Source organism: Ips typographus, linkage group LG7 (assembly GCF_016097725.1).
Source record: "Ips typographus isolate SLU linkage group LG7, UJ_Ityp_2.0, whole genome shotgun sequence".
In the NCBI taxonomy this organism is placed as follows: Eukaryota; Metazoa; Arthropoda; class Insecta; order Coleoptera; family Curculionidae; genus Ips; species Ips typographus.
In genome coordinates, this window is record NC_138428.1 from 6,933,170 (window position 1) to 6,956,792 (window position 23,623).

General features: G+C 41.4%; 1 protein-coding gene across 1 annotated transcript; it reads right to left on the minus strand.

Annotated features, from left to right (window-relative positions):
* Positions 1-12,471: 12,471 nt before the first annotated feature.
* LOC145731882 (uncharacterized) lies at positions 12,472-18,827 on the minus strand. Its single transcript, XM_081983878.1, is given in 4 exon segments — positions 12,472-13,751; positions 13,814-13,977; positions 13,979-14,327; positions 18,713-18,827. Coding segments are annotated over 4 exon segments (1,338 nt in total). The 5' UTR covers positions 18,813-18,827; the 3' UTR covers positions 12,472-13,026.
* Positions 18,828-23,623: the final 4,796 nt, after the last annotated feature.

Consider the following 23,623-nt stretch of genomic DNA (forward strand, 5'->3'; position numbering starts at 1 on the left):
GTATAATTATAAGATCAAACGAACTTACCTAAGTGATGTTCGATCTTAATTATATGTAGGCCTCGTCGAAATAAATAAGAATTCATATTGTAGTACCCCGCTTCTAGGGTCAAGCCACACATTTAAAAGAAAGAAATAAAAAAAGATATTCCCGGTACCTACCCCCGTCCGCCTACGGTGGCGCTCGGTATCTCATTTATTTAAAGAAATCTAGTTTACTGGTGCAAATTGAAATAAGGGGATCAGGGAAATAGGGAGGGTCTTATTTATTTCGACGAGGCCTACATATAATTAAGATCGAACATCACTTAGGTAAGTTCGTTTGATCTTATAATTATATTTGGCCTCGTCTTTATAAATAAGAATTCATATTGTAGACGTTTAAAGACAAAAAATCGAAATTTGCAGCAATTAAACGGAAAGCAGATTATATATAGTTTATTACGAAAAACCCAATCAAACGTAACAAAAATTATAAAAAACGTGATCCAAGTAATAAAACTGAAACATAAAATATAACACTAAAAAACTCAACTCAATGCAGTATAATATACTAACTCTAATCTCCAAACACAGCCTGCGGAAAATTATTATTAGCTAACAAGGGGCGGTTATAAAAATTGGCAAAAGTCTTTGATGCTTCTGACCCGCAGAAAGTCGAATTACTTCTAGGCTAACACCTTTCCGAACTGCTGTTGAAGTCGCAGCGTGCCTGGTGCTGTGCGCAGAAAATACAGAAATGTCTATTCCACTCTTACCTAAAAAGGTTTTTTAGTGTGCAACTTTTAATATCTCATTTCAGGGATAAAAGAGACACTTTTAATCCCTGCTCTGCATTCTGTTCAGGAAGAAGGCTAGCGATGGCCTCTTGGGCGGCCTCTTCAATGTTCATTTTCAAAAAATACGATTTTTCTGGACTCACCGTTTGATAACAACTGATTGACATTTGTTTTGTGTGCCATAGCAACACTTCCAGGGCACAATAAATTTTAAGTGAATCCACCATGCCAACAACAATCAATAACAACTATCAGTAATACGAGAGTACCGTTGTAACCACTGTTAGTTTTGTAATTTTTTTTATTTTTAGTTTCTCGCATTCTAAAGTGCATAAAATAGTATATAAACCTCGTGACTAAAGTGTTGACTAGTGTGTTGTTAATATACTATTACTGGGACTACTCTGGGATCCTGCTTAAAAAATGGCAATAATAAGGTGGGTTGCGGTCGGGTTCGACCTGAGGATTTTAACCGCTTTGTTATATTAATTGTTATCAAATCTGAAGTAACAATGATGTTCCTATATTACTCCTTATTATCGATAGCGGTCAGAGTCTGCGCTCTTTGCCCTGTGGCCAAAGCTAAGAGAATCACTAATTTCTGAGACAAAATGTCTAAGGACATGTCTATAGGCGAAAGTGTCCTAATAAAGTTTAATACCAGAGCAAGATCCCAAGGGTCCATATACTCCCTTAAAAAATCTTTTTACTCTAAAATCCTCGGCAATGTCAAATCTTGCAATCTGCGCTATTGCGGAGCGATAGCTATTAAGTGATCCATAAGACAAACCCTTCTGATAATGTATTGTAAGAAATTCTAATAATAAAGGGACAGTAACTAAAAACACGTTAATATTCCTGGATTGGCAAAAGGACCACCATAACCGAAGACCTACGTTGTATTGCTTTAACGTGGCTGGTGCCAAGGAATCTGTGCAGATGTCCAAAGATACTTCAGGCACGCTGTTTAACTTCAAAGCTTCGCTGATAAGTGCCCGACTACCAGGGTAAGAGATCGCCATAGAGGATGAGGTGTTCTATTAAAAGAAAGTAAGTTCTTACTCGGGTGTAAAATTAGCGGTGGCTTTAACAATAAAGAAAGGAAAACAGGGTACCAGGGTTGTGACGTCCACCTGGGTACCACTACTAAGCCCTCCGCCTCACTATCAATAATTTTCTGAATCACCCGCAAAATTAAAACAAATGGAGGAAACGCGTAAAACTTAAGATTGCCCCAATCTAAGGTAAAAGCATCAATAGCCCAGGCTTCAGGATCGCGCATCCAGGAAACAAATCTGGTGCATTTGTGATTTGTCCTAGACGCAAATAAATCTACTTTAGGCAAAAAATAATGATTACAAATGAGTGTAAAACCTGTATCCTGTAACGTCCACTCTGTTTCGATTTCCAGAATACGCGACTCCTGATCAGCCTCACAATTCTCCCTTGAAGGTATAAGGACACTGGCGCGAATAATTCGGTGCGACGGCGAAATTTTCGCTTCGCGAAATATTCGTCGACCCAAAGTCTTTGGCGTATAACGAGGAGCAACAAACTGGCGCAAAAATTTCGCCTGGCGACAACGAAACTCCAGCGAATTTTATTTCATTCGCGACAAGCCGCGTTTTCGTTGCGAATCAAAGATGGCTTCAACTGAAATGATAATAGAGTTTGTGAAGAAATATCCGATTTTATACGATTTAAGTCTTCTCGTAAATTGGTAGTGTTCTCGTAAATTGGTATATCGTTTTTCGATGTCATCTTTAATTAGACTTAATATTTCATCAAAACAAGCAATGTCCATTCTGAAATATTTATAAAAACGCTTTTTATCTAGTCGCAGTTAGTGATGGGCAAGTTGTATGAAGAATTCGATTTAGCTGAATCGATTCAGATCTAATGGTGATAATTTGATTCGATTACTTATCACGCACTTTTTTTTTGATGCATCGAATCGAATTCAATTCAGTTATCATTAATGTGGGAGGTAGGACCAAACAAATTAGTGCACTACACACTGCACTGTATGTTCAACGAAAGCCAATAAATCAATTATTACATCATACAAAAATAAATTTTATTTAAACAATATTACAAAAAATACTACATACCTACGTATTCAACAAAAATAAGTTTGCAAGTTTGCATTGTTTCCAAAAGTTGCATTTTAATTCTACTTACGTGCTATGTGCTGGTAGCTTTTTATGTACCAAGGACATTAGAGAGAACATAATGACCTGAAGTTCGGGCCAATGGTCATTATACTCTCCCTAACGCCTGTGGTGCAAGTGTAATTCAGCAATTATTTAAAACATAAAAACATGTTCAAACAGTGCATTTTATATGTTAGTAATAGGAACTAAAGGAACTGGTTTGTTTCTTATCATCAACATAACTTAAGTTACATCAAAAACTTAACCTACACTAGAGTTTTGTCAGGTACAACATCATAAAATATCACATAGAACAGTCAAGTAATAAAAAAAGTAACTAAAACGCCTATTCAAAATCACTTATTGTTATTGTTTCTGGCCAATCATCCTTATTCAAAGACCCCAGAAAAAGTAAGGCAGCAAGTCTTTTAGAGGATAGTCGATTTCTTTTTTCCGTCATTATATTCCCCGCCTTTGAAAATAATCTTTCGGAAGGAACGGATGTTGCAGTAACAATCAAATATTTCAGAGCTAATTTTGACAACATAGGAAAAATATTTTCCATCTCAACCCAATATTTAATGGGATCATCTTTTCTGTTAATCAGAGGTTGTTGAAGGTAGTGCCTTAATTCAACATGCAACTCATTTGATGACGTATCCATCTGAGTCTTGGTTGACTCTTTGGTCATTAAAAATTCGTGGTAAGACCACAAGTCATCATCATTATGTGTTTGCTCAACTGGCTCTGACACTGATTGTTGCTTTTCAGAATCAGTCATTATGCAGCTTTTTTTAAGAATATTAGAGATAAACTGAATTGCTGAACTAAGAGCAAGAGGGTTTTTGAAGTGAAGTTTTTTGTAACGTGGATCTAATAGTGTAGACACAGCCAGAATATTCACCAATTCCACACTTTTAAACCTTTTGTCAATTTGTTTCAAAATGTTTGACTTCAAGTCTAATACTGCATCGGAATTTAAAGTAGTACAGCTTTCAATAGCATGTGACATGCATTTTTCTAATGGTATTACACTACTGCATGTAACATAATCACTTCCACAAAGCTCAACTGTAATAAATTCAATGGGTTGCAAAATTTTTTTAATTTCTTTTGCCATTTCTAGTTCAGTTGCAGTTAACATAGGAGGTGATTTTGGAAACTTCAACAGCATTACACTAACAATATCGGATAATAAAATAAAACGCTCCAACATATGATATGTGGAGTTCCACCGCGTAGGAACTTCTTGAATTAACTTCAAAATGCTGCCTTCTGTTTTGCCTTCATTCAGTTGGAGACGCCTAATCTCATCAGATGCACTCACAGTCTGCTTTGTAAAAGTAACAATACTTTTAACTTTTAATATTAAATTTTTTATGGCCACATCTGATAACTCGATGGATTTGATTGCAACTAGATTTAATGTATGAGCAAAACAAGGAATGTGCTTGTTAGGTCCAAATGTGTCATCTACAGCTCTTACCATATTGGCACCATTGTCCGTTACAACACAAACAACCTTCTCTAAATCAATCGCCCACTGGTCACATACACTTATCATATTATCTTTTATATAAGACGCTGTATGGCTATTACTTAATGGAAAAACTCCTACAAGTACTGTTTTCAATTCTGTTTTTGGTTTCAAATAATGTACAGTTAATCCTAAATAACTCACTGTATATAACTGCGGCAGTTGTGGCATGAGTGTATGAAATTCGCCTTTTTCTTTTCTTTCCAAATTTATATCATGTGTCCATAGCTTTTTTCTAAAAAAAAAACACCGACTTTAGCACAAAATGTTACTTTTATTACTCAATTGACGTTAAACATTTTCCTGTCCTGTAAATGTTAAGGCGCTACTGAATTTAAGGTTCCCACATAATTATATTTAATAAAAAATTGTTAGAATGCCTTACTTTTCACCTTCCTCATCTTCTAAAGCAGCCAATAATACTTCTTCTTCAGAGCTTGAAGAATCCATCTTTCTATATAATCAATAAAAAAATATGTCTTATGAAATTTTTGCGCAAGTGTACTCACAAATTTTGACTTCCTACGTGTCGCGAAATATTCGCGCAAATGTGATAGGAGAGACGAATTTCTCTACCGCCTGTGTCGCGAAATATTCGCTTCGTTATCGCGGCGAATCAATTCGCGTCAATGTGTGCATTCCTATATACGACGCAAATATATAAATTTTTCGCAATTCGCCCCATTGCCAAATTTCTTTAGCAAGTGCATGAAGTTTCGGATGTTGAATACTGCCCATTCTGTTAATGTACCCAATTGCTGTAGTATTATCAATACGACATAAAATATTCTTTATGCGTTAAATTACTGGCAAAGCATTTCAAACCAAAAAACGCAGCTAAAAGCTCCAAATAATTGACATGAGAAAGTCTTTCTGAAGCACTCCAGAAACCGTGTGATCTTTCTCCATTACAAAATAAACCCCAACCTGTTAAAAAAGAGTCAGAAAAAATTCTAAATATCTTCTAAAAATATCTTTTCTTTTTGGTCCATTGGTATAATTATAATCATTTCTGCTGAATTGTATAAAAAACCTAAATATTTAATTATTTGTGTTGGTGTAGTAACACTCTTATCATAGTTAATCGCAAAACCTAACGACTCTAACAATGCTATCGATTCAACAACATTTTTGGTAAATTCCTGATCTGAGGCCCCCAAAATAAGAAGGTCATCCAAATAAATCACTAAGCGGAAACCCTGGTTCCTTAAACAACTTATGACTGGTTTCATTAATTTGGTGAACAGAAAAGGAGCACAATTTAAACCAAATGGGAGAGAATTGAACTCATAAATTTGTCCTTGGAAACAAAAGCGTAAGTATTTCCTATGCTGCTTATGTATTGGAATAAAAGTGTAAGCATCCTTCAGACCCACAGTAGCCATAAAATCGTCTTTTTTAAGCAAACCTATGACTGTCTTATGATCTTCTAATTTAAAATGAGATGTGTGAACAAACTTGTTCAAATTTTTTAAATTTAGAATCAATCTAAACGATTTATCAGGTTTTTGTACCAAGAAAATTGAAGAAAAATATTGCCCGTCGCAAGGCTGAACTTTTCGCAAAGCACCCATTTCCAAAACTTTTCCAATGGCGTTAAGAAAGTCGATAACCTCAACTACTGACCAACTAGGTTCAATAGGCGCTCTTTTTTGAACTGGCCTAGATAGAAAAGGTATTTTAAAACCCTGAATAGCACATAAAATAAATCTATCTGAAGTCAATGCTTTCCAAGAAGAAAATTGAAATTTTAAAATTCCAGCTGTCTTAGAGCTACTAACCCTAGAGTTTAACGCCTTCGTTGTTCCATCCGATCCGTTCTTGTTGGAAAGGCCACCTTTCTGGGTCTGGATCCTGGCTGACGATAATCCGACGTCTGACGTAGAGAAGTGGGAGTTCGGGTCTGATGATTCATTCTCACTTGACGTCCGCCCTGACGTCTTCCCCTGACTGGTCGGGACGGACTGCGGAAGTTTTTTAAATTCTGCTGCATGGTAGTAGTCGTCTTTTTAGCAGGACTTGCCTTGATTTTCATGACCGAAAGATTCAGCTGTTTTTCAGCCTCCATACGTTTCTCCAAATCAGAATCGAACAACCATTCATCTGAAGGAGATGACACCAAAGTCTGTTTAATAGACTTGTCTAGCCCAGATAAGGCCACTGTCCTTTTAAAAGCCACATACTCTATTTCGCCAAGTATGTTTTTATCGTAAAAAAACACTATAATTCATGAAAAATACTTTTATTGGTGTTACAAATAAATACCAAATAGACAAAAATTAAATTAAATTAACCGTTTTTAAAAAAACAGGTGTTCTTTTTAAAGGACGCTGGCAAAAAAGGATGCCATAATGTGTGCATTATTTGGGAAACATAATAAGTGACAGTTCTGCAAAATGCTAAAGTATACTGTCACGATCTAATTTTTAGTCGTAACGCGGGGACGTGTAGGCTGGGGCCGTAGTCAAGTTAAACTCAAAGATTGGATAACAAAAACAACAACGTTTATTCATAGAGAAACTAATAAAGAAAGATTAAATGAAAACTGAATTTATAAAAAGCATTGTCAGACATAAGTTGGTTTAATTCAAATTATAGAGTTTGTACTTACATGATAATTAATTCACAAACCATTTTGGGGAAGTGTCAGGGTAGAGTTCCCTTAACTTTCGCGACCGAACCGTCTAGTTTCGCGGATAATTTCCAACTCCCTTCTTTCCAAATTTCTCGGCTATTTATTGTAAGGTATTGCGATCCCTTAGTCAGTTCAATTTCCTAATTGCTTGTCTAAGCACTTGGATCATTGTCCGAACAATTGATGACTTATTGCTGACTGGCGATTGCAACACCTTAGCTAGCTTCCGTTCTAAAAGGTTCAATTGCTTACTCTTCAATTTGAGTGGTCAACGACTTGTTTCGGTCAGTGGCCGATTATTTGCTGACTAAGTAATTAACCTATTTGGTAGTAGTTAGTATTAAATTAATTAACGAGAATCTACTTGTGACAATACCTAATAGATAATAATGGTAACCATAAAAATAATGGTTATCAAAAAGTTTTAGTATTAAACAAAATATACATTACAGTTTCGTATGAAAACACTTGAAACAGTCTTTAGGGTGCAAAGCTACATTGCATTTTTCACAATCGAAATTACATTTTTTGTGGCAATGTGCGCATGGAGTTTGTTTTTCCTTATTTATTATTAAATGATCCTTTCCATCAAACTTAGAAAAAGAGTGGGATTCACTAGAAAGTCTGGAATGTTTTGCTGTTGATCGTTTTCTAAATGACTCAAGAATTGCTACAGATCTTCTGAACGCAAGATGATCTAATTTTCCACCATCAGTTTTGTGGAGACGCCAGGCGTTTTGTACAGACACTCCGTTATTCCAAACTCATAATCCAATTACTAGCCAATTTAGTCCGTATCTCCAATTTAATTAAACCCACTACTAATACACGTCCGTACACTACGAAAGTCAGAACCGAAGGAGGTGGGTAGGGACAGTGGGAATCTCGTTAATCCATTCATGCGCGTCACTAATTAGATGACGAGGCATTTGGCTATGGTAGAATCAGCGAAGAGCTGACATGGACTGACCGAGTAGTCAGTTAAATTTAAGAATCGGTCGGCGGTGTGTGTGAGGACTGCGATCCGGCGCCCCCCGTCGCATGTTGCTCGCGACCCTGAGTGCGCGCTCCTGCAGACCCAGGAGGACGTGCTTCATTCCGCCACACTCTGCTCATAAATGTCCGATGGAGTGTGGACGCCCACTTAAGCGCACTGTGTACACAGCTCGCTTTCAATGGGGCTGAGATCTCTAGCAGAGACGTGACGGGCTCGTTAGTTCGAGGCCATATACCCCTGGCACCGACCGTTAGTGGCTCTATGAGCAGTTCACGGCCGGGCCATCGCGACGCGGCTGCCTCTCTAAAGACGGCCCCCGAGTAGACCTCCTTCTTGCGCCTCCGAGCCTCGTCGAGCGAAGCTCCCCCGTCCCACGGGACATGAACATCGCAGACCACCGTCCGGTTACCCGGCAGGTGCACCGCAATGTCCGGTTTGAAGAGAGTCCCATCGTCATGCCTGACATGAGGCTCGTCTTCGACCTCCCATCCTTTGGCTCGCGCGTGCCTAATGATTTTACTAGCTATCTCGTTGTGCCGGTGTATACGCTCACGGTGCACAACGGAGCACTTCTGAAGGATGTGTGGGATGCTCTCGGTTTCGAGGCATCCCGTCCCCCGGCACCTCGACGGACGTGAATATGGGAGCCCTTTGGATGGAAGGTTATTGGTCCGGAGTTGAATCGCCCTAACGTAGTCTCGGCCTGACCAACCGTGAGGTTTAGCCATAACCCAACTCCTACTAGAGGAGTCTTCCGCAGCCTTCTCCAGACCCCGAGAATAAGCCCCAGAGGCGAGCGCCTCCCTCCATACTTGGGATGCGGGACAAGCACCAGCTAAATTTGAAATACGCTCAATATTGCGTTTAAACACCTCTGAACCCACAGTCCCCGAGACGACTGGATCCTCCGTGTTATTGAGGATCTTAGTGAGCCGAGCCAAGAGCTGTTGAGGTATTACCCTCCGCAGCTCCGGCACACCTAATCTGCCATCCCTCACCGACGCGTGGATCATATGATCCGGCGTATGGGTGGAGAGATGGAGAATTCTTTTGACTGTCTTCTTAATGAGGCGATCAGCGTCCTTAAGGGCGCTGCCCGTAACTTCGGTGTTCTGAAGTCCGAACAACAGCCTCGGGATCAGGTAAGTCTTTACGACTATCAGTTTCTGATCCGGTTTCAGAGGAGCCCTGATGACTCTTTCCAACCATTCCTGAAGATGAGGAACCGAAGGCTTTAAAAGCCCGGTCGGCCCAAAGTATTGCCCCAAGTACTTGAAGGTATCCAGAGTGCTGACCTGAGGGATCCTTGCCCCGTCTATACTGAAGACGCTCCGTTGGACCAAGTGGGGCCAGTTTCCCTCGCGCGGTGCATGTGTCGCCATAGCGACGCACTTTGCGGGGTTCACCGACATCCCACAGAGCCCGAAGAACTTCTCAGTTTCGCCCAGCATAGATCTTATGTGCCGGGCCTTGTCTGCCAACAAGACAAGATCGTCGGCGAAGGCCATGCAGGACGCCCTGCCACGCGGTAGCGTGCCCCCGTGCCAACCGGAGTCCAGCTTCCCCAGTAACTCATCCACAACTAAGTTAAAAATAAAGGGAGACAAAGGGTCTCCCTGTTTAACTCCCCGCAGTAGGTTAATTGGGCGCGTGAACTGGCGGCCGACCTTAATAGTCGTTGTTGCGCCATCCAGCCCATCTAGGATGTAGCTGCCCATGTGCGAATTGACACCAGCACGGGCTAACGCGCGCCGGATCGAGTGGTGGCTAACGGTATCGAAGGCCTTTCGAATGTCTAATGATACCACATTGAAGGGTAGAAATTCGGCCTTACGATATCTAATATACGTGTCCAAGAGGACAACGTTAGCTAGTGTCCCGTCGACCCGGGCAAAGCCACGCTGGTGTTCATTATGCGCGTGTTGAGATTTTAACGCTGCGAGGAGCACGCGATGCAGTAGACGCTGCACCGCAGACCCGATGGTAATGGGTCTCCAATTAGCGGGGTCCTTATGGTCCCCACTTTTGTGAACAAGTGTCGTCCGGAGTTGCTTCCACTCCGGAAGGATGACACGCCTGCCCAATAGGGCGTTGAATAGTATGGCAAGCTCGATGTTATTGAGCGCCTTAACATCAGCTACCCGGATCCCGTCGAGACCCGGGGCTGAGTTTTGCCAACCGCGCTTAGCGGCCCTGACATGTTCGACCGTAATAGGCCTTATGGGTGCTTCTTGTGCACCTCCGACGCCGACTTCCCTGTCGTCGGCCACCGACGGGGTTTCAAAAATCCCCCCGAACAGACTCTCGACGCCCTCGACCGAGGGTGTCTCTGGGTCGCTATCAAGCGACACTCCCTGAAGGAGAGTGTCTACTAGCCCCGCTGGGTCACGTCGGAATAGGTCCTGAGCCTTCTTGTAATTGGACGCGCGGTCATCACGTCCGCTGACCGTAGGAGCGTTGCGGTTTGGCCGTCCTCGGCCCATGGTCTTTGGGCTTGACAAGGGGACGGAGCCAGCTGCTGATGGCAGCTTGGAGTTCGGCTACCGTCCCGCTGATCGCCAAAGTAGCAATCTGCCTGAGGGGCATGGAAACGCCGCCGACCACTTCCACGAGTTCCCGAAGACACTGCTCGAACCCGTCGGGTAACAAAGCAGCAGTCTCCGTTCGCTCGCTTCCATGGCCGACGGCGGAGGCGGTTAACACTGAGGAGGGCTCGCTCACAGGCGTCAGGGATCCCACTTCAACTATTTCCAAGGAGGGCGAGCGTCGCGCGGCACGACGCTTTGTTGGACCATGACAAGAGCCATCTTGATCCAGACCCCTCTTCTTCGAAACTTCGGCTGACGTCTGGGTATCAGCGGTGTTTGTGTTATTAATAGCATCCCTTTCCTGAGGGACACCTCCGTCAACTCTGGGTCTCTTACCGCCCACCGAAGCAGACGGCAGAGACGGTGACTCATCTCGAGGCCATTTGTTGACGCGAACGGGCGGTACAATAGGAGGAGAACTCGGGGAGTCCTCTCCAGAGAGACGATGTTGTTGTTGCGAGAGCGAGGCACGGGTTAAATCGTCGGCAGGAGTTGGTATATCTGCGGGAGTGTCCGAGACAGTAACGTCGGAAACGGTTCCTCTTTCGAGCCTCCGTTCCTCCTCCAGGTAAACCTGGTACTGCCTCTTCTTACGCCCGTAGCGGACCTGGTCGATGGTCCAGCCCGTTAGCTCAGCCAGAGCCTTATTAATTCTCGTGGGGGGATAAGCCCCGCGAGCCTCGGCGCGAGCCATCACCTGAAGGCCGGCTCGTCGTCCGCACCGAGGGTTTTGCCCTGTTCTTGGTACTCCTTCGGATGTACCCTCCTCTCATGTGCCCTCGTGGCCTTAAACGCCCCAAAGCGTGCGTCACACCAAGCGCACTTCATTCTGTCTCCGCATTCGCGAGCTCTCTTATGCCGCAATAATTTTGCAGCATCGGGGAATGTCTTATGACAATCCTCACACACATGTAGATGGTTGGGAGGTCCGGTTAAAACACGGCCCCCTGTGCCCGCGTTACCGCGTTGTGAATTGGCACCATCCATGTCAGATTCGCCTCCTCTGCTGGCTGGAGGCGGTGTCTCTGATCGGCTACTACCCGCCAAAAAGGCCGACGACCCGGACTGATCCGAGCCGTCGGCCGTTAATACACCTCGTCTCCCTTTGGGGCAGCTTCTCTGAGACAGAGCGCGGCTTGCCATAGCCGGCTTGGGACCTGAGGCGGTGTTGGGCGGTCCCTTAGTAATGCCTACCCCTGTCTCAGTAACTACCCGAGAGGATTTGAGGACAGGGGATTTTTCGGACCCGGTGTTCTGGGCCGTCGTGCGTTCTACCACTTCCTCTCGGGGCGTCACAGCGTTTAGCCGCTGGTTCCGATGGTCGTCACCAACGTTGCCCGACTCTCGCCTGGAATACATCCGGAGGCAGCTGAACTATAAAAACAAAGCTCAAGTAAAAGAATCTCGTGTACGCAGTGATCGCTAGAAGAACTCTAGCGGCCTCGCTTTCGCTCGGTATTCACTTAAGAAATCACGGGAGACTCAACTCTCATTACCTTGCCCTTAAGAGAGTCAATAGTTACTCCCAAAGTGAATTTCTTCACTTTGACATTCAGAGCACTGGGCAGAAATCACATTGCGTCAACATCACGTTAAGACCATCGCAATGCTTTGTTTTAATTAGACATACCGAAAAAGATTACCACCCGACCCTACACAGGGCTTTAGTCCGTCCTGTACCAACAATCCAGCAAAACCACTCTCAAGGAAACTAAAAAAATTAGTGCGTTCGGAAGTGATTGATGATCAAGTGCCTTGAAAATCATGTCAATCATGAGAGTTTCAGTTTAATCATCATTCATTCAGTGAATAGGTGTGCTTGCACTCACTTAAAGATCTCTTCTACTCCTAATAACATAATATATTATTAATGTTCATTGATTTTGTACTGTGTTATTGTACTTTGCACAATAAAGCGAAAATAGTAATTTGACATACCAATAATACCTTAACAAAAAAGATTAAAAAGAAATACATACAAAGAAATTTACTATATGCATACATATATTTAATACACAACGGCAAAATTTAACGTGCTATCGTAGTTAAATTACAAGCTAAACCATACAATTTACAAACAAGTACTAATTCTAAATGTGTTTTTTTTCGAGAACAAAAAGAAACAATATCAAGATGGCATCCCGATTGAGTACTCCAATGTATACGATAGAGCATCACAGGCTTTAAAAGTGAGTACTGCTACCCTATGTCGAATGAAAAAGGCTGTAATTCAAGCTGACGACTTTTATTTCACCAACATTTCTAAGAAAATGTTGGTCAGTAAAACCAAAATAACCCCAAAAATAAAGAATTAAGAAGATATACATGAGTGGGTAGCTAAATGAGATTATCTTCAATCTCGGAGTCACTTAATTCCGAGCTTAATTCAGAATCTGAATCATTATTGGCTTCAGTAATAATGAGTGGTTCAATGTCTGAAACATCACAGTATTTTATGGTGTTCCAAGAATGGTTTATGAGCTTGTTGACATGTTGAATGTAGTTTTTCCAATGTTCTGCTGGCATTTCTCTTAAAACCCTTTCCCAAGTTGTCAATACTTCTACTGCTGTCCCTTGTAAACTTATCATATGTTCATCATATTTTCTCTTGCACTCGGACCAGACCATCTCTTTAGGATTGTATTGGCAATGATATGGTGGTAATCTTAAAATTTTGTGGCCAAAAGATTTTACATATTCATCCAGGTTATATTTTTTTTGTGGAATCAATTTTGAACAAACTAAAGTCCAAATTTCATCTTTCATCGGTTTTTCTTCAAAATCGTAATTTTGTTTCCTTAACCAGGTAATTAATTTTTGTTTTGTCCAAGATTTCTGGGGAATTTCTTCTAAAAGTCCAGAATGGTCACTCGCATTGTCCATTATTATAAGTGATTTTTCCGATAAATTTGGGATAAGTTGATTTTTAAACCAATTTTCAAAGTTTTTTCGATTCATGTTGTCATAATAGTCGCCTTTTTTCGAACCGCTTTTAAAAACCAAACTCGCATTATTAATGAAGCCATTTTCATTTCCTGCGTGAAGTACTATATAACGATCACCTGAAATAGTAGCAGAAGTCATCGTCATTGTATTCATGTGGACTCTTACTACAATAAATTACCTTGAGTACGTTTAGTAGAACTTGTAAATATCGTGTCATCTTGCCAACTACTTCGAAAGGAACCTTTGCTATAAATCCACGTTTCATCCAAAAAAACAGGTGTTAATCCATTCGACGCTTCTTGATTTTTTGTATACTCCCTCAAAAATTTCATTCGCTTCATTTGGAAGTTCCATCAAATATTGGCGGTTACTTGTCCTTTTCCATTTAAAACCGATGCTTTTACACCATCTTCGCAAAGCAGAAATGGAAGCGTTAAAATGCTCTCCAATTTGGTCAATTAAATGTTTTCGCAAATTTGCCATTGTTACATATTCTTTTTTAGCATACATTGAATAAATTTGATCTTTTATTTTGTTTTTCATAAAAGCGGTTATTTTGTTTTTACTGACCGACATTTTCTTAGAAATGCTGATGAAATAGGAGTCGTCAGCCTGAATTCCAGCCTTTTTCATTCGACATAGGGTAGCAGTACTCACTTTTAAAGCCTGTGATGCTCTTATCATATTGTCACGTTTAGGGGTGCGTAGTGAGGGATGGTAGAGAAACAACTTAGGTCACTGGCAAGCCTCGTTTATTATAAAAATATACCAAACACTTAAGAGGGGTTATTCTTACCCCCAGAATAGAAGGGCCAACACGGCCGTAAGTGTCGTAAAGCGCATGTGAGTTCGGGACAGACGAGTGGGGTTTTAGCCCCTCGGCTACACCGTAAAGGGGCACGCAAAGGTGTTCTTGTACGGTGTGACCAAAAGACCAAGTGAACAACTGACAGGGTTAAGGGTTCTAACGGTCACTTCAAGTTGCGAGAGAACCCTTCTCTTATCAGCCTGGGATCCTAAGAAGGTAGCGAGCCGACCCACCACTTCAAGTTAGGGAATGTTGCTCGCCGACCAACCCGGAGACCAGTGATTTTAGATGGCCAGCCTTGCTGAATAAATATTCGTCGATTGACCCAGATTCCTACTAGACTTGCTGACATATGCGATTATTCGGTGTATAGTACAACCGGTATGTAAATGTTGGAATCTGCGACATGTCAGTTTAGATGGCGAGTGGCATTGTGCCGGAACTCTTGCCAATCATTTGGTTGAACACCAGCTGGCATCGCTACAGGCCTGGGTTCCTCATGAAACACGGGATTTTCCACCTCCTCATCAACCTGAAATTCCTGTTGTCGAGGAGCTGCATCAGGATTAGGCCAAAATGTCCGAATGTACGCATTGTAGCGTAAGTCATCTTGGTTGGCTGGTCGAGGTGGGATTGGATCTGGTGGAGCCGCCCATTCTGGAGGCACATGAAAACCGAGTCTACCCAATGTCTCTCTGAATGCCAATGGAACTTCTCTTCGTCGTTGAACAGATGTAATAGCATTCTCCTGCATCACAGGCAGTACTTCTTGTCTGGCAATTTGAGACATTTGGTCAGCAACAACGTTGATGTCCTCTAACCATTGACTGTCGAGTTGGTACCTCTTGACCAGTGATGCTGCTTCAAACATTGACATCCTCACTGTTCCGGGAGGGGACCGCTTAAGGAGTCTCGGCCATCTGGCCCTCTCTTCCTCAGTTTCTCCTGCAGCAGCATCAACTAGTCTTTGGATATGAATTCTCATATCGTTATCTGCATCTTGTCTGTTGATCACGCCCTCTTGATTTGGAGCGAGGGGAGCAACAGCCGGACCTGCTTCTTCGTTGTCTTGTTGACCTTCTCGGACTTGCCTGGGCATCAGAAAGATTTCACCGTTTGCCTCTACCACACGATACCCTACTGCGGAGCTCGAGAGAGCATTCTTTATACTCATAACATCTTCTACCTCCATAATACTTTGGTCACGGATACACAGTGCCATTCTGTCCAGATTGGCCTTGCTCCACTTTGCCTGTTTATCTGGTGTCCCCTTGTATCCTCCGGCAGTCAGTCCAGGTCTAGCCATGCCAAACTCTACAAAGATCCCAATATAGGCCAAATCTGCGTATTTTTGCACGGTGATCGGGGGAGCAACAATTGATGCGAATCGATCATACATCAAATGACCCACCACACCGGCCCATTGAGCAAATTGGTCCCTTCCCAACAAGATTTTAAGTCTTTGGTACATCGCGCACTGGTTTTTCCTGATCATTTCAGCAACAGCTAGAGCTGCCGACACATTAGACGCTGCGGACTGTTCAATCATCCAAGTAACTGGACCGGCGTCAACTCCCTTAAAGATAGTATAGTAAGTTGACAACACCTTGTACACGTAATCGGCTGTGAGATTTGTAGTCGGAAACATCTTAGCATAAGCGGTTATGATCTCAGAATTGATGTGAAGGTTAAGATTTGCAGCCTGGAATTCCGTCGCAAGCTGGTCAATTCGTCTGTCTAGGTATCTTTCAGTCACATTCCCACTCTTGGTGAGGTTAAGTAAGCTTACAATTAAGTAAGCAGTCATCCTAACAAAAATGTCTTCAACCTCAATCTCTCCGAGGATATGATAAAATTGAGTCACATTGTCTTCATCAAGTCTAGCCCACACATTGGAAACTTCATTCTCAGGCACAATGTTAATCTCTAGGTCCTGTGCAATAATAACTGGGACATCATTGATCTCTCTCATACTCCTGAAAATCTCCTTAGTATTGTCATCTACAAGGAGATCTATAGAAGCACAATTGGCGCCCATTTCTAATGCACGAAATTTCTGGGGATGGACTTCTGGAGCAAGTGGAATATCAAAGAAGCGATCATTTTCCACATGCAATCTTTGCCTGCATTCACCTTCTGTCATGGAGTAAGCCGCGTTTTGTTCTTGGCGTAAATTAACAATCATGTAGTTAAAGTATGCCTGAATTCGATTCCTAGAGGGCGGATGGCGGCGTAAAATGGTCATCACCTTCTGCATTGCTACTTCCTGGTCAAGCAACGTGGTTTGCTCGGATGCCATCCATAATGCAGTCAATTGACCTGCTTGAGCAGCGTTGACGCTGGCCACTGTGAGGTTTTGATTGGCTCTCTGTCTGGTGACTATTTCCTCTGCTATCTTGACAGCAGCCTGAGTGCTAAACGGTGCTTGAAAGTCAATTGAGTCATCTCCAAGGATCAAATTCCCAGAAGCTAAGGCAACAACACAGCTTTCTCTCCCAATTGAGTGGACACTATGTTGTAGCACAGTTTCTGTATGGAAGACTCCTTGATTTGCTCTCAGTCTCTGCAGACGAAGCATGGTCGCATTAAGCAAATTATGAGCCATAATTGCGCAATCAATTAAAGAGTTAATTTTAAAACATACAGTATTCTTTAAATCTTGTGATGGGGTTCTTTCTCGATATGGGCGGTTTACTTCGTAGCGTGGCTGCTGCCTGGGGACCGAGTTGTACTCGACTTGGCGCTGGGGTCTAAATGCTGGTGGCGGGGCGTTGTCTATAGTAATGCATAGCATCTTTATTTCATCTAAATTTCGAGGGGCCGGGTTGGGAAAATGTGTGAGCCAGTAGTACCTTGCACTGGATTGATCCCTTAGGCCATTTTGGAAAATTTCTTGGAACTCGTCAAGGTCTACCACTTGTCTGTACTCTTCGTATAGAACCCTTAAGTCATAAAAATAATTCTTGGTTGATTCCAAGGGTCCTTGTTTCCTTTCCCGCACTTTTGAGAGTAGCCGGTAACTGCTGTTGCCATCACTAAACTCGTTTCTGAAGGCCTGGCAAATATGCTGCCAGTTGCTGTTGGGGTTGGTTTCTTTATAACCCCTGTACCATATGTTTGCCACCCCCTGCAAGAAGGAGTGGAAGTACAGTATTTTTAGGGCATCATTCCAGTTATTAGCTACCGCTGTTCGATCGTAGGTGGCTATGAATACTGGAGCTGAATCTGTACAGGGGTTGAAGGTTGGAGGGCTGATAAACTGTGGTAGAGCGGGTGTTTTTTCTCCCGTTTCCACAGTGGAAATAGTAACGTCTGCCATGGCGTGGGTGCCTATTATCCCTTTCTTTCTGCTTTCTAATCTCTCTGATTGTGCTTGTGCTAGCGGGGGTGAGTTTTTCTCTCTTATTGTTACGTCGAGTTCGCTTTCTGTATCCTCGTTGTCCCCCTGTCCGTCTTCTTTCTTTTCAAGTATTGCTTTTTCTTTCTGTCTTACTACAGTGAGGGTGATGTACTCAGGTAAGCCCTCTGGCTCTTGTCTTCGTGTATCCCCCACACTCGAGCTTCTATGTCTCGGTTCAAACGGGCTGTCTGGCTTTATTGACCTCAGGTTGTATTTCCCTCTATTCATTCCTTTTTTTTCCCTTCGCCTTCAGTGGCTTGGGTTGCGAGGGTGTGTCTACCAATATGGAGATTAATAGACGGGGATTGAACGGAGCGCCTCCACCATGTCACGTTTAGGGGTGCGTAGTGAGGGATGGTAGAGAAACAACTTAGGTCACTGGCAAGCCTCGTTTATTATAAAAATATACCAAACACTTAAGAGGGGTTATTCTTACCCCCAGAATAGAAGGGCCAACACGGCCGTAAGTGTCGTAAAGCGCATGTGAGTTCGGGACAGACGAGTGGGGTTTTAGCCCCTCGGCTACACCGTAAAGGGGCACGCAAAGGTGTTCTTGTACGGTGTGACCAAAAGACCAAGTGAACAACTGACAGGGTTAAGGGTTCTAACGGTCACTTCAAGTTGCGAGAGAACCCTTCTCTTATCAGCCTGGGATCCTAAGAAGGTAGCGAGCCGACCCACCACTTCAAGTTAGGGAATGTTGCTCGCCGACCAACCCGGAGACCAGTGATTTTAGATGGCCAGCCTTGCTGAATAAATACTCGTCGATTGACCCAGATTCCTACTAGACTTGCTGACATATGCGATTATTCGGTGTATAGTACAACCGGTATGTAAATGTTGGAATCTGCGACAATATACATTGGAATAATCAATTGGGATGCCATCTTGAAACTGTTTCTTTTCGTACTCGAAAAAAAGCAGCACATTTAGAATTAGCATTTGGGCTTGCTCGTTGTAGCGCGGCATTTTTAATACTTTGATATTTGTTTATATCAAAGTGACAGTAAATGTCAACGTTTTTAATTTGACAAGATGACAAAATCAACAACGTGCCTTTTTTGTTAAAATTGTTCATTTCATATGTTTGATATGCGAGAAACAAAGATGTAAAAAGATGACGTCATTCTCAAAAGGTAAAAATCCAACTATATTCGATTTAAGAAAAACAATTTTGATACTTTTTCTGCATTTGGGACACCCGGTACATCTTGAAAATATTTTTAAATGATACCTCCAATAGGTCTATATCCATCCCAGAATCACAACTTTTTTGAAAGAGAATAATTTAGTCACAATCTTCAGAGTCGAATAACGTGAATAACTCTGTATACCTAAAATTTACTTACGTCAAAGTGATGTTTACAGATGTATAAAGACTTTCTGGCAATTTGTTGAGAATCACGTTCAGTTGCCGCTATTCACAACAGTCTTGTGCTTCTGTTTGTAGGGATTTGGAAAAATTCTTTGCTTGTTGTTTTGATGGAAGTGCTGGCGCAGGACGACATCAAACACCACTTATATTCACCATTCATGTTTAGATATAACGTGTTCGAATTTCATTCAAACAAGGAAACATATTCGTTATATTATGGTAAAACAAATAATTTCAAGGCCTTGTTGCCCGCTCTCAGACATTGCTATCTTTTTCTAACCAACACTAACGTTAGATTACGCTTCTCTGTGTTGCGCTTTTACGCTCCTGATTGGTTGCAGTGTTGGCTGAAAGAGTTAAGAATCTTTCGCCTTTGTGCTTTGTGTGGGCAGTCGGCTTTCTTGCAATAACCAGTGTGGTTTAGTGGGGGCTTGCTCAAAAAATACGTATGTAATGCGTAGTGTGTATTTCCCATTTGGTAGTTTCCAGTGTGATTGATAAATCTAGTTCTCTAAATCGTGTGTGTATCGACCAGGTCTATACAGTTTCTGTTGCAGAATCAGTGGAGTTTGAAAAACTCAACTCAATTCAAAGTACAGTATGTACAGAACGCCCTTGAAATACAGTTTACTCAGTGTGAGGATCCAAGACGTAAAACAACAAATATGGGCAGTCTGCTGATGGAGTAGTATTTTTTGATTGCTAATTGTGACTGCTGTTTTATTTCGAAACCCAAGAAGTAAGAAGTTGCTACTTAAAACGAAGTTCAATTGAAGTCAGCCTTGAATAAATTTTGATATGGAATGGACTCTGGTAAGATTCTCCCATTTTATTATCTGAATCTGACTCTCGCGCTAACGTGAATGACTTTTATGTGTGTCCCTTGATAAGTTTAAAGCCACAACAAAAACTTGTGCTCAAGAACCTAAAAGTGAATATTTAGTTAGGCTCTTCTCAGTCTTTTTTTTTTGTTACAGCTAATTTTGGTTTGTTTTAGCTGTACTTCCGATTGACTGAGGATAACTTAATGTTGTTGATAGTGACATGCTAGGCTGGAGTGACAGAATTTCAAATATTTAAAAATGGCGCTTGTAGCCCTTAAGTTTAAACGTGGGAGGGCTAAAGCCAACCTAACTAGTGTAATAAATTGGCTTGAAGTCAATGCAAACGATAATACTGATGCTACTCAGTTTCGCATTAAAAGTGAGATGCTCCGAAAGGCATTTGATAAGTACTGTGAAGTGCAAGAAAAAATTTAAGTGTTACTTAACCAAAATCCTAGTGATGAACCTGATACTGAAGATTTTGTCCTTATTGAAGAAAATTATTTTAAAGCTTTAGCACACATACAAAGTTGTATTGACAAATTGACTTCAAATAGTTCTAGATCACTATCTCCAGCGTTTTCACAGACTGTGGCGCCCCTTGTGTTTGTAAAATTGCCTGAAGTACAAATAAAACATTTTACGGGTAACTTACTTGATTATAAGGCCAGACAAATATTTGAAGCCACTGTGATTAATAATAGCTCTCTTTTAGATGTACAACGTTTCACTTATTTGAAATCATTTCTTGAAGGTGAACCATTGAAATTAATAGAAAATTTAGACATTCTAAATGACAACTTTCAGATTGCACTGAAGTTGCTTGACACTAGATATGAAAATAAAACTTCTGTAATAAACGCTCATTTTTTATCACTGTTTGACTCTTCTATATCTAAAACAAAGGTGACTGATTATTTACCAGAGTTCATCTCCCTAAAAATTTTTTTTTTTTGGTACGTAATTTATTTATTAGAGAAAAAGTTAGATCCTAGCACAAAGAGGGCATACGAACAAAGTAAAGACACAGATGAATTACCATCTATTGAAGAATTTTTTAAACTTCTTGAAAAACGTCGAACCGTAAATGAAAATTTAACTTGAAAATTTAAAAATTTAAATGAAAGTAGCTTGACATCCAGTGGTACCACTCATCGGAAAAAGCCATATGAAAATCCAGTTTCTTTTCCAGTATTGATAAAGGTAAAGTATCTACCTTTAATTGTTTGTTTTGTAAAGATTCTCATAACATTTATGTGTGTGAAAAAATTAAAAACTCTACTCATAAAGATAAACAGAATTTTATAAAGCTACAGCAACTTTGCTATATTTGTCTTGGTTCTCGACATCAAGCAAACTCCTGCACTTGTAGAGGATGCACCATTTGCCACAAAAGACATCATACCCTGTTACATTTGAATCGTCAGGAGTCAAATGTTCGATCCTCTCTTTACCCAATCAAGAAGTGCTACTGTTTCAAATAACCAGACTAATAGGAACAATACTCCTGCAAACCAAGGTTCAAGGGGTTCCAATCATTCCTCCCTCTCATTATCTTCTGTTTCCGTTCGAAAGGCTTTTGTGTTGTTGGGAACACCTTTGATAGATGTGCATAATTCTCATAGAAAACTCATAACCTTGAGAGCTCGATAGTGGCTCTCAAAATTCATTTATAGCACCAAGTGCTGTTGGTAATCTTGGACATACACCCTATTCTCATTCTCTTCAAATTTCTGGAGTCTTCCTTAACAAATCTCAATCAAACCAAATGGTAAATCTCACCATACATTCAAGGATTCATGTTAACAAAAGGTTCAAGGTAACTGCTGCTATTCTTCAAAATATTACAGGAGATCTTCCTCAAATAGATTTGGACCCTTCGCAGTTCAATATTCTTAATGACCAACCCCTTGCAAACCCGGAGTTTTTCATCTCTTTCCGGATTGACATGCTCTTAGGAGCTGACGTATACTGTGACCTTTTATGTGATGGACTAACCCAATTAAGTGAAAATCTCCCCTACCTTCAAAACACACATCTTGGGTGGATAGTCACCGGAAAAATTCCTCGTGCTGTTGCTAAGAACATACTTAATGTAAATACACAAGTGCAGTTTTCTCAGGTGTCACTGATTTCTTGTGTTCAAGAAAATGACCTAAATAAATTGGTTTCAAAATTTTGGCAAACTGAAGAAATTCCCTCTACTGTAATTCGCACCCCGGAAAATGATTTGGCTGAGAGTATTTTCATCAATACCACTCAGATACTCCCTAGTCAGACGTATCAAGTTAATCTTCCTTTGAAGCTTGATAAAGGTTATCTGAAATTGGGCGACTCATTTAATATAGCCCACAAAAGATTTTTGAACATTGAAGCAAGGCTTCAAAAGAACCCAAAACTTAGAACGGATTACAACAACTTTATTGATTTACACTTCACTTTTCCTGAAAAAGCTGAAAGAAAATAAATGTCTGTCGACGCTGAAATGTGCTAACAGAAATGCCCTGCTGATGAAAATTTCCCTGACTGACGAAAAATCTTCTAAGTCGCTGACCGATGAAAAAGTCCCAGAGTAAAAAAAAAATCCTATTAAGTCCTCAACCTGGTGGCTGACTTAAAACCCTACAGAAAGCCCTTTCCTAAAGTCCCTGACCCTAGAAAAATTTTTAACCCTGTTAAAAGGCTTTCTGAAAATCCCTGACTTCCCTCTACTGTAATTCGCACCCCGGAAGATGATTTGGCTGAGAGTATTTTCATCAATACCACTCAGATACTCCCTAGTCAGACGTATCAAGTTAATCTTCCTTTGAAGCTTGATAAAGGTTATCTGAAATTGGGCGACTCATTTAATATAACCCACAAAAGATTTTTGAACATTGAAGCAAGGCTTCAAAAGAACCCAAAACTTAGAACGGATTACATCAACTTTATTGATGAGATTGTTGATTTAGGACACGGATCTTATCTCCCCCTTGAATGCTGTACCCCACAGAGGGTGAGATGCCTCTAGAGGACCCCCCACCATGCTGTAGTAAAACCCGAAGGCCACCACTAAAACCGGAGTTGTTTTTAACGGAAGTTGTTCAATGGTTATTCTCTTAATGACATTTTACTGAAAGGCTACCAGGTGCCACCTAATCTTTATGACATACTACTCAGATTTCGGACTTATCGTTACGTACTAACAGCAGACATTGAGAAAATACTCGTATTTCGACAGATAAAGGTGAAGCTCAACGTTTTCTGTTGATTATTTTGTGGAGAACAGACCCACAGGAGCCATTAAAATCTATTGAACTTTACACCGTTACTTACGGTACAAATTGTGCTCCCTTTCTGGCCACTCGAGTATTAAAGGATTTAGCGGACAGACATTCTGATTTGTTCCCTCTTGCCTCAGAGGCACTGATCTATCAAACATATATGGATGATATATTGACTGGATGTGACTCTCTTAAAGATTTGAATTTATTATATTCCCAACTCAATGACTTGTTGACCTCGGCAGGGTCTAACCTACATAAATGTTCAACCAATGCACCCGTACCTGTTTCACCAATTGTGTGTAACCCAGCTCAGCC